General features: G+C 39.4%; 1 protein-coding gene across 4 annotated transcripts in view; it reads left to right on the top strand.

Annotated features, from left to right (window-relative positions):
• Positions 1 to 11307, top strand: part of Cntnap2 (contactin associated protein 2) — a 2252040-nt gene extending 2240733 nt beyond the window's left edge. For all 4 annotated transcript variants that reach the window (XM_085840650.1, XM_021164875.3, XM_021164874.3 and 1 more), the window contains 2 exons: positions 8323 to 8403; positions 10037 to 11307. In XM_085840650.1, the coding sequence (XP_085696776.1) occupies positions 8323 to 8403; positions 10037 to 10236 (281 nt within the window). In that variant the 3' untranslated portion in view covers positions 10237 to 11307. The remainder of the gene's footprint in view (positions 1 to 8322; positions 8404 to 10036) is intronic.
• Positions 11308 to 12068: the final 761 nt, after the last annotated feature.

Genomic DNA, 12068 nt, shown 5'->3' with positions numbered 1-12068 from the left:
ACACACACACACACACACACACACACACACACACACACACACACACCAGTTAAGCCTCCCCCAGCAATCACTAATTAAGAAAATGCTCTACAGGCTTATCCACAGCCCAGTCTTATAGAGGCATTTTCTTAGTTGAGGCTCCCTCCTCTCTGATGACTTAGCTCGTGTCAAGTTGACATTAAACTATCAAACACAAAGAGGCTCCACAGATGTTTGTACAACCTTCACAGAGTAGTTTTAATTATGCCCATCAACGAATATGCATTCATCCCTTATTATACAACATTATCACTCATCAGAATGGAACTTTGAACTAGATTTATCCTTTAAAAAGATATCTACCACATAAGAAGGAATAAGAGGTGGGGAGAAGGCTCAATGGATAAAATACTTGACTTATAAGCATGAGGACCAGAGTTTAATCTGTAAAACCTACATTTTTTTAAATGACATGTGATATTGATTCCAGCACTGGAGAGGCAGAGACAAGTACATCCTGGCTACTGGCCAACCAATCAGGTCCATGAAAGACTGTTTAAAAAGACTTATTGTTTAAAGCTGTATAGTGCCTTAAGAATGGCATTCAAAATTGACCTCTGGCCTCTACATACATGTGCACACACATGAATGCACATACATAAGAACCCATGGATAAAAGATAGAAAGAAAGGGAAGTGATAAGAATTAATAATACTATAGCCATTGAAAGGGGACCTGGCCACTTAATTGGAAATGGGTACCTTCCTTCAAGAAAGAAGTAAAATTTGATGGAAAAAGAGAAAGGTAAACAAGATGTCCAGACAAACCAGTATTTTCTCATGAGCTAGTCTGAAGCATTAGGAATCCATTGCATTCTGAATAGTTAATTGGAAAAGTAGCCTCATAGGAATAGAAGCTGGAGAGACATTCTATGCTCATAGGACCTTCACAAGACCAAGAAGCTCAGATTCACACCAGTGGCAATCCTGGAAGGCTTCAAGTGTTCTCTCACTCTTCTTATTCTTCTGAGTAATCTTTTGTCTCTTCTCCCTCTACCAAAACTCCTGGCACCATTTATAGCTGTATTATCAAAGGAACTAGAAAGGGGTTGGGATATAGGATGGTGGTAGAGCATCTTTCTGGCTTACATGAGGACCTGGGTTCCATCCTTAGTGCTGGAGGGGAATCATGCAGATGAGAAGAGCTTACCAGTATGTCTAAGCATCTGTGATTTTAGTAATTTTGAGGCTAAGGACACAACATCACAGGCTTTGAAGCAAAAAGAAATTTTGCCATAGTTCATCTGCCACATTACAAATTACAAATTCCTGAAGTGCACAGCGTTTTATTAGAGCTAAGCAGGTAACAAATGTTGTTACAGTAGCTGATAACAAAACTACCTTGCAATTTTTGTCATATAAAAAAAATCTTAAATCAACTCTAAGAGGGAAAGAACTAAATCATATGCTGGCACAGTATGAAGTTCTACATGCTGTTCCCATATTTCTAGGGTGATGTTTAATGTGTTTTGAAATTTCATATTGTTTGAGAAAGTCAGAAGTTTATGTTTGTCGGAAGACAAGGAACATGATCTGCACAGTCTCTGGATGTCTAGAAGGAAGGCCCACATGAGAGTCCTAGAGGTACAGCAAATTCAGTAGGTCCAACATAATTTTTTATTTCCATCACCTAAAAGGGCCTTTGCTGTCATAGGTTTAGCCTAAACTCAACTATCTAAAAAATGGGGCCTTTAAGCAACTCACCTTCCTGGCTTTTCCTAGCTTTCAAATGGCTCAAATGTGGGAAGATTATTTCTTTTGAAATTGACTTGGGTTCTAATTCCAGTCAGGTTGGGGATGAACCAAATAGCTTATGGAGAAGAGTAATTACACCATCAAAAGACCTGAAGGTGTAAAAGATGGACAATGATGGTCTAAACTTCATCCTTGAAAAGTGGCAGTGTCAAGGAATGAACCAAATCTTGCTGAGCTTTGTGGTCATATGAGTTGCATGACACACAGTATAAAAGCTACAAAGCAACCTCAATCAAGTCACCAGAAATAGAGATCATAATTCAAACCACATTCACACTTTTAATTAGCATCTTCACTCTATAAACAAAGGCTTCAATGGCGCATGTAATTAGACCACTAGGGACAGGAAAATCTCATTAATACAGTCTTGCCTATTTTATTGTTCACTGTGTATCCTCAGAATGGAATTTGACATGGTGAAGATATTCTATAAAGATTTAGTAAGTGAATGAATGTGCCATATCTACAGAGTAATAATTCTCTGAGAAAGAAGACCCAGATTTAAAGAAAAAAATCTGATTATTTTCCTACTGTATTTTATGTAGGCTGGTTTTTTTCACATAACATAATTTTGTGACCAGATTAATATCAAGCAATATTAGTTATTTTTGTTGCCATGATAAAATGCCATGGCAGTTACGGAAGAATGCCACTTTCTGCAAAGCTTAGTTCTAGAAACTTGACTGGGATTGTGAGGGAGTAAAGGAAAAACAAACATAGGGAGGAAGGTGGGATCAGGTGGGTCCTGCATCTGCCACTCTGATGGAGTGACACCAATTACACTGCGACTGGAAACAAGCTCAGCACATTTATAATACACAGCACATGAGGAGGAATTAGATAATCAAGGTAGAAGGTGTCTGTAGGCTAGCAGTCTCAGGCTGTAAACATTCAGGGAAGAAACATGTGGTTGCTAGTGTTTGTATATATTTCAGCATCTTTACCTGGACCAGAGAAAGGCTTTTCCATCCTCTGAGCTTGACCCAGGAGGAAGGCTTTGTCAATTTCCTGTAGATTTGAGGCATAACATGGGCATGACCTTTCAACAATACCTACTCAGTCAGAGCTTCAATTATTCTTTATATATTCACTGGAGGTTTCCTCAGCTCCCCACAAGAGAAAGGATGATTTTATGTTTCAGTTGCACAGGGAGAGTTCAAAATAGCAGGCTGAGAAATCACATCTTCAACTGCACGAAGGAAGTAGAGAGAGTGAACTGGAAGTGGAATGAGTCTATTAACTCTCAAAGTCCACACCCAATGATGTACTTCCTCCAGCAAGTCTTCGTGTCCTAAAAGTTATATAACCTCTCCAAATAGTGCCACTAACGGGTGTGTGTGTGTGTGTGTGTGTGTGTGTGTGTGTGTCAAGTGATCAAATACCTGAGCCTATGGGGCACATTTCTCCTTCAAATCACCACAAAGTGATAAGCCTATACATGGTTGATCTTTGCCTTCTTGGTTTGGAATCTTAAATCAATGCTATCTATCCCAGAAAAATATTAAAGTGAGATGGAATTAGGGGGAAACCATTAGGAGAAGAAGCAAACTGAATTATTTTCAAAGATATCTAGATTTAGGATTAAGCCAGTTAATATAAGCAAATTACATCAACAGCACTTTTTGCATGCACAATTAAAGACTTGGGAGAGTTTGAAGAATCCTGAGGATTTGGAAATAAATTTTCTTTCACTCATATGTTTGTCAGAGATCATGGCTTACAGAGTCAGCAGGCTTGAATGATGCTGATGATCAAAAAGATCAGCAATGTACAAATCCAAGAGAGAAAATGTTCTCTGATCCTAGGTAAACTTGTCATGTCTGGGACCAGTGATACACCTCAGGGAGTAAAGCCACTTGTTGCCAAGGCTGACCACCTGAGTTTAATCATTGGTAGAAAGAAGGAACCAGTGAAAGATCTGTATAATAAAAACTTCAAGTCTCTGAAGAAAGAAATTATAGAAGATCTCAGAAGATGGAAAGATCTCCCATGCTCATGGATTGGCAGGATCAACATTGTAAAAATGGCTATCTTGCCAAAATCAATCTACAGATTCAATGCAATCCCCATCAAAATTCCAAATCAATTCTTCAACGAATTAGAAAGTGCAATCTGCAAATTCATCTGAATAACAAAAAACCTAGGATAGCAAAAACTCTTCTCAAGGATAAAAGAACCTCTGGTGGAATCACCATGCCGGACCTAAAGCTCTACTACAGAGCAATTGTGATAAAAACTGCGTGGTACTGGTATAGTGACAGACAAATAGACCAATGGAATAGAATTGAAGACCCAGAAATGAACCCACACACCTACGGTCACTTGATCTTCGACAAGGGAGCTAAAAACATCCAGTGGAAGAAAGACAGCATTTTCAACAAATGGTGCTGGCACAACTGGTTGTTAACATGTAGAAGAATGCGAATCGATCCATTCCTATCTCCTTGTACTAAGGTCAAGTCTAAGTGGATCAAGGAACTTCACATAAAACCAGAGACACTGAAACTTATAGAGGAGAAAGTGGGGAAAAGCCTTGAAGATATGGGCACAGGGGAAAAATTCCTGAATAGAACAGTAATGGCTTGTGCTGTAAGATCGAGAATTGACAAGTGGGACCTCATGAAACTGCAAAGCTTCTGCAAGGCTAAAGACACCATCAATAAGACAAAAAAACCACCAACAGATTGGGAAAGGATCTTCACCTATCCTAAATCAGATAAGGGACTAATATCCAATATATATAAAGAACTCAAGAAGGTGGACTCCAGAAAGTCAAATAACCCCATTAAAAAATGGGGCTCAGAACTGAACAAAGAATTCTCACCTGAGGAATACCGAATGGCAGAGAAGCACCTGAAAAAATGTTCAACATCCTTAATCATCAGGAAAATGCAAATCAAAACAACCCTGAGATTCCACCTCACACCAGTCAGAATGGCTAAGATCAAAAATTCAGGTGACAGCAGATGCTGGCGAGGATGTGGAAAAAGAGGAACACTCCTCCATTGTTGGTGGGATTGCAAGCTTGTACAACCACTCTGGAAATCAGTCTGGTGGTTCCTCAGAAAATTGGACATAGTACTACCGGAGGATCCAGCAATACCTCACCTGGGCATATATCCAGAAGATGTCCCAACCGGTAAAAAGGACACATGCTCCACTATGTTCATAGCAGCCCTATTTATAATAGCCAGAAGCTGGAAAGAACCCAGATGTCCCTCAACAGAGGAATGGATACAGAAATTATGGTACATTTACACAATGGAGTACTACTCAGCTATTAAAAAGAATGAATTTATGAAATTCCTAGCCAAATGGATGGACCTGGAGGGCATCATCTTGAGTGAAGTAACACAATCACAAAAGAACTCACACAATATGTATTCACTGATAAGTGGATATTAGCCCAAAACTTAGGATACCCAAGATATAAGATACAATTTGATAAACGCATGAAACTCAAGAAGAATGAAGACCAAAGTGTGGACACTGTGCACCTTCTTAGAATTGGGAACAAAACACCCAGGGAAGGAGTTACAGAGACAAAGTTCGTAGCTGTGATGAAAGGATGGACCATTTAGAGACTGCCGTATCCAGGGATCCATCCCATAAGCAGCTTCTAAACGCTGACACCATTGCATACACTAGCAAGATTTTGCTGAAAGGACCCAAATATAGCTGTCTCTTGTGAGACGATGCCGGGGCCTAGCAAACACAGGAGTGGATGTTCACAGTCAGCTATTGGATGTATCACAGGGCTCCCAATGGAGAAGCTAGAGAAAGTACCCAAGGAGCTAAAGGGATCTGCAACCCTATTGTTGGAACAACATGATGTACTAACCAGAACCCCGGAGCTCTTGTCTCTAGCTGCATATGTATCGAAAGATGGCCTAGTCGGCCATCAATGGAAAGAGAGGCCCATTGGACTTGCAAACTTTATATGCCCCAATATAGGGGAATGCCAGGGCCAAAAGAATGGGAATGGGTGGGTAGGGAAGTGGGGGGCGCTATGGGGGACTTTTGGGATAGCATTGGAAATGTAATTGAGGAAAATATGTAATAAAAATATTTAAAAAAAAAGTTTGACTTAAAAAAAAAAAAAAAAAGAAGGAACCAACTCTCGAAGGTCGTCCTCTAACTCCACCAGGACATCTCTGAATGCTTGTGTCCACATATACACACATACACAAAACAAATTTTAAAAATTTTTAAATGAATCTAAGAGAGAAAACTAAATCACACATGCTAGTTGAAAATATGAAATCCCACATTTCATTCACATATTTCTAAGGAGATGGGAAGAGAAAGGTCTCTGACTCTTTTTGTCATTGTCCTAAAGATTCTTAGCTTTCTATACCCAGGGATAAATTAGCCTTATGAACTGAGTCCCAAGCAAGGTTCTACCTGAATGGTAACACTGGTCTCTCTGTTTATCATCCCAGTACAGACCTTGGAAATGTTTCTCACAGTGACTTGGCACCATCCAGCAGGCATTGATCTGATTCTCTGCTCCATCTACTGGAGGAAAAGTTAGCTCCATAGGGAGATAAGTCTGCTTGAACTGCTCAAGTGGAAGCCCAACCCTTGCAAATCTATCCGTGGGCTGGAAGGGTCTGGGAATGTAGATCAATGGCAGAACCTTGCTTGGCAGGTACAAGGCCATTGGTTTTATACCCAGTCCTGCTAAAAAGAAATGAAATTTGCTTGTATGAATTACTTATTATAGATGCTCCACTGACCTGAGAAAGGTTTTTCAGAATCTATTTGTCTTTGGAGTGCTACATGGAATTCATCTTTGAGAAACATATAAATTTTGTTCTATTTTTTTAAACAGGAAAGAAATAGAAAATTAAGCCATTAACATTCCTCTCAGTGTTTCTGAACTTTAAGCCTGTTACACATTCCTGAAGGGTCTAGTGCTTTATCAAAGCCATGCTAAATATTAAAGAAGCAATTACTTTTGAACAAATAATGGGTGCTGTAAAAATCTCATCAGCATATAAACTCAAACTGTTCGTAATGTATGGAATATAAGTGGGTGGAAGACAGATCTCAGCAGAACATGAGAAAACAAGCCCTCTGTTTCTGTGTCTGTAGGTCCTGCAGGTTGAATTAAAAGAACTGCAAAAAAATAAAAAATAAAAAAAAAACAAAAAACAAAAAAAAACCCAAAACAGTCCCTTCCAAATTGTTCTATACTGGTCCAAGTGGTGCATGCCTTTAATTCCAGAATTCAGAAGGCAGAGTCAAGCAGATCTCTGTGACTTTGAGGCCAGACTGGTCTACAAATTGAGTCCAGGACAACAAGGGGTATTACACACAAAAACCCTGAAACAAAAACAAAAACATCATCAACAATAAATGTACAGTAAAGTGGCTTGGAAAATGTCATCAAAGTCCATAGAGTATTATCAGCAATTTAGAGACTGTTTAAATCATACAGGAGGATTATGAAGGTCACATGCTCCCAAATTACATCCAGGGTTTGAGTGTCTCTGGACTCACTGTCTTGAAAGCAACCACTGGAGGACACCCTAAGATGACTATTCTAATCATACACTTATCAGCAGATCAGGGACCAGCTGCCTCAGAACATTCTAAGATTCTCTAACATTGCCTGTAAATGAGTCATATAGCATTGGAACTTGTACAAAAAGAAATGGCAAAAATGGAGATGGGGGTTTCTTGAATGTTTGTGGGAGACTGTTAGAGTTCTTCAAAAGACCCTCACTCTCAAAGACCACAGAGACTGCCATCGCTGCAAACTGCATGAGGATTTTTTAATTGATCCAACATGTTGGGGACTCCCCTCTCAGCACGCAGGCCAGAGGAGAGACCCAGAACAAAGAAAGAACAAATTTTTTATACTTTTGTAAGGGGCAGATTTGAGCAACAGGGTAACTGGCTTATTCTAATTGGTGTAGCAAGTAACCATTTTAGGCATTGGTCGGTTTGCATAGTGACTACCTCTGGCCTAGTGACTCACTTTGCTTGCCCCCATGGTGGGTTACTATGATTTGGTCAGCAAAGCACATTTTGAACTTATGGGTCAGTTATTAACATCACAGCTATTAATGTCACAGGGAATTCCAGCAAGGTCAGAGTAATTTGTGGGGTTTTTTTGTCAGAATTCAGTGTAGGGTGAGATAGGGGGATTCTTCTGAGAACTGTTATTTTTGGTATGGTTATTTCTCTGAGAACAGCTAATATTTTTTGACAGCTGTAGACTTAGTCATTTTGACCACTAAAACTCTGTTTTTACATTTGTTTAGTCAGCCAGCTTCCTTATTTGTCTCTGCACGTGGCCTGCAAGTACAGTTTGGAAAGTCCTTTTTGAAGGGGGAAGGGACTGGGTGGTCTTGAATTCATTTTGGATATTACAAGACAATAGCAAGGTTGGGGCCATCTGACATGATAGAAATTTCATTTGTAGAAATGAACAGTGTCAAAGAGTTGTATGAAGAAATAAGTATGAAATTCTTTGGTGCATTTGACTCTTCTACTTCCCTCTCTCTGTCTTTCTCCATAGCCAGTGCTGATTTCCCATATAACCCGGGACAAGGCCAAGCTATAAGAAATGGAGTCAACAGAAACTCAGCTATCATTGGAGGTATGTAGGACATAGAACAGACTTTCTAGCAGCTACTCACCAGGAAAAAGCAAGTTAAAACAAATGGGGCTGGAGAGATGGCTTAGCAGTTAAGAGCAGATACTGTTCTTCCTGATGGACACAAGTTCAGTACCCACATCAGACTGCCCACAACTGCCTGTAACTCCAGCTCCAGGGAATCCTTCATAGGCACCCACATGCATATGCCCATACTCATGCACAGACAAACACATACGCATAAATAAAATATATTTAAACAGGTAGCTAAATGACATTATCCCAAGTTCAATTATAGTCTCATCAAGGTCCCTATCCTTATTAATTTTGGCTTTTTTTAAGATAAACTCATAGTATGAACCTATGCATGACAACGGTCAGTGACTATTAAGTTCATACGCTCATATCCACCACCACAACATACAGAACACATCATCCTAAAAAGACTTCTCAGCAGCTTTTATAACCACTTTCTTTTAAACCCCATCTAATCCTTTTGCTCCTCCAAGGTTTCAATAACTGGTATAAAATTTGTCTTCCTTTTCATTGCATAATATTTTGTTTTTTGGTTTTTTTTAGATCTGTCCACACTATTTTGTCTATCAATAGCATTTCTTTCTCTTGACAAGTTGCATTTTATTGAATGAATATGATGTCCTTTGTTCTATCTACTTACCTATTGCTAGATTGTCTCCATATTTGGGTTATTATGAATAAAACTACTATGAAAAATCTTGCACACATCTTAGGCAGACATAGTATCCATTTTTCTTTGACAATTCCTAGAAATTCAATCACTAAGATATTAAAGTAAGTAGATCTTTAGCTTTGTAAGACATTAACATGCAGCTTTCCACAATGATCCAACCACCTCGCAGTCCTATGATCAATATCTAAAAGACCAGGTGCTCCGCAGTCTCACCAACTTTCACCACTGTCAGCCTTCTTACTCAACCACTCTGGTAGATGAGTCGAGATGTCACTGTGCTTTTTGATGTGTGATAATCATCACTAGTGATGCTGAGTGTCTATTCATAAGTTAATTGTCATATATATTTTGTGAACTGTCTTGAAATCTTTCTCCACCTCCTTAATTACTTTGTTTTGTTTCTCACTATTGATTAGAAAGAGCTTGTATGCTGTATACAAGTCCTTTGTCAGACAGACATCATAAATATTTTTTCACAATCTACAGTTTGTTAACAAACCTGACTCCATGTTGTACAGGTCCTATACATTTTTATTGATTTTATGTTTAGTGGTTCTTTCTATTACAAAGCAAAAGAGGGCTGCAGTGTCTAGCTGTGGTTACAGATGGGTCTGATTCTGACAGTTCTCACTTTGTTGTTTTGAAGTTCTATCAGATGGGTCCACATTTGGAATGCTTACCTCTTCTTGAATATTTTGTCATTGTGAAAGGTTGCTTATTCCTTCTGGGCAAGAGGACAAGTCACTTCTGATTCCTGTTAACCCCTTTGTGTCTGGAAGCAGACAGAGCCATGTGTTACTTCTGCTGTCCTCATAACTATCACTGGGAACAAGTCACATCCCAGGGAGCTGGGATCGAGGCAGTGGTGAGAAAATCTGGGATGTGGACAAGGCTTGTCTAACTCTGGTCCTTCTCTGGTCCCCCTAGGGGTCATCGCTGTGGTGATTTTCACCATCCTCTGCACCCTGGTCTTCCTCATCCGGTACATGTTCCGTCACAAGGGCACCTATCACACCAATGAGGCCAAGGGAGCTGAGTCAGCCGAGAGCGCAGATGCTGCCATCATGAACAACGACCCCAACTTCACAGAGACCATTGACGAGAGCAAAAAGGAGTGGCTCATTTGAGGGGTGGCTTTTTAGCCATGGGATAGGGAGGGAGGAGTTAAGGGAGGAGGGGGAGGGACAGAGCACCCTGCGTCATACCCCTGAGCACACGCTTACACTATCAGCACAAGCTGGGGAAGGCAAGCAACCCAATACTCTTAAGACTGATGGCCACACAAAATATACTTTTTAATATTTCTTTATAGCTGAGTTCCCGCCCCCTTCTGTATCAAAACAAAATAATACAAAAATGCTTTTAGAGTTTAAGCAACAGTTGAACTTTGTAGGTACTATCTGTCTTATTTTGTGTGTGTTTAGAAGTGTTCTAAAAACCCGTGGTAACAGGGCAAGTTTTCTACATTTTTAAGAGCCCTTAGATCGTGGATATTTTTTTCTCAAGAAAAACTGATACACATCCATGCAGCCTCTGACATTCTCTTTCTTTTGCATCTAGTCGACTTTTAATGGGCTGTTGTAGCAACTAGTTTGTGTCCAAATAATATTTCTTTTGGTGTCCCATAAAATGGAAATGAGAAAAGGGGCAAAGAGCCTATTTGCCCAGTCTTCTTCAATGACACCTCAGTCTAGGCCAGTTTTCTGAAGGTTCCTGTCTGGCTTAGCCAGGGAAGGGAGAGTGAGTGGCCTGTCCTGCAGCAGTGGAACCAGCACAAGTGGATACAAGCACCCAAGAATCCAGCTAATAAATGTATATTGGGCTTATTGCTTTTGTTTTTATTGACTTCTACATGCTGATATCCCATGTATGTAGTCTTAGACCTGTTTAATATCTGTAACTATCAGCTATAATACTGTGGTGACCAACTGCTATAGGATTTCGCCTCTGTTTTAACTACAACATATTGGATTGTATGTGTCTGTGCCTCCATGGGGGATTAGAGCCAGAGGGAATGTCTTCTTTGCTCTGTTTCTTTTATATTTATAACAAAAATATGGACACTTTCTAGTGAATGCATAAGTTAGTGTGCTTTTCTTATTTTGCTTTAAATTTCAAGTTTTTACACTGCTGTGATAAAATCCTCACAGATAGCATTCTCTGGATGGCACAGTACAATAAAGCCAACTTGCAGCTGCTGTTACTCTGGAATCATGTGGGAGACACTGCCATATTTTAAACCAACTTTATCACAGGAACTCTATCATGATACAGAGACCTGTGACAGACACATTAGAATCTGAAGTCACCATCAACCTGATCATCGATTATGGCTTCTCTTCAAGAGAACATGATTGTCTAGTGAATAACACATCTTAGGATAATCAGGAATCTTGGGAAATTTGCTCCAAAAATTTTTCTTGATTTTATGTAAAAATAATAGGCTTTGTGTAAGTAAATGGGAGCAATTCTTCCTATTGGAGCACCCAAAAAGAATTTAATCACTTTATTTTTTTAATTACACAAAAGTTCTCTCTTGAATGGTTGCCATTTATAATTGTAATATGTCGGGCCTCTTATACTTAAAAATCTCTTTTTAAAAATTTTGTAGGCTCCAACATTTTGAGGAATTAAATGTGATGATTCTTTCTTTCTCCTCTTAGAAGGACAGTGAGGTTAAAGTAGTATTGATGCTATTTTTCTCGTGGTCTGTCTTAATAACCTGCGTATTTCTACTTAGTTGGGATTTTACCAGATACTTTCAAGGTTCTCCAAATGCTTAACTTATTGGAGGATCTCAATTTCTTGAATAACAGAAAACCTTATCCCAAGCTGCTCTTTGCACAAGTTTATAACAGGCTCCAAAAGGATGCAAGGGGAGGCAAGTGCCCCCCACCCACCCACCCTTGAATCAAGGAAACAGAGTAAGAGGGAATCCTGAGACTCTCTTTAATTGCAA

The sequence above is a fragment of the Mus caroli genome, unplaced genomic scaffold (genome assembly GCF_978045245.1).
Source record: "Mus caroli unplaced genomic scaffold, Mus_caroli_1 scaffold_7, whole genome shotgun sequence".
Taxonomy (NCBI): domain Eukaryota; kingdom Metazoa; phylum Chordata; class Mammalia; order Rodentia; family Muridae; genus Mus; species Mus caroli.
This window is presented reverse-complemented; position numbering and strand designations above follow the sequence as displayed.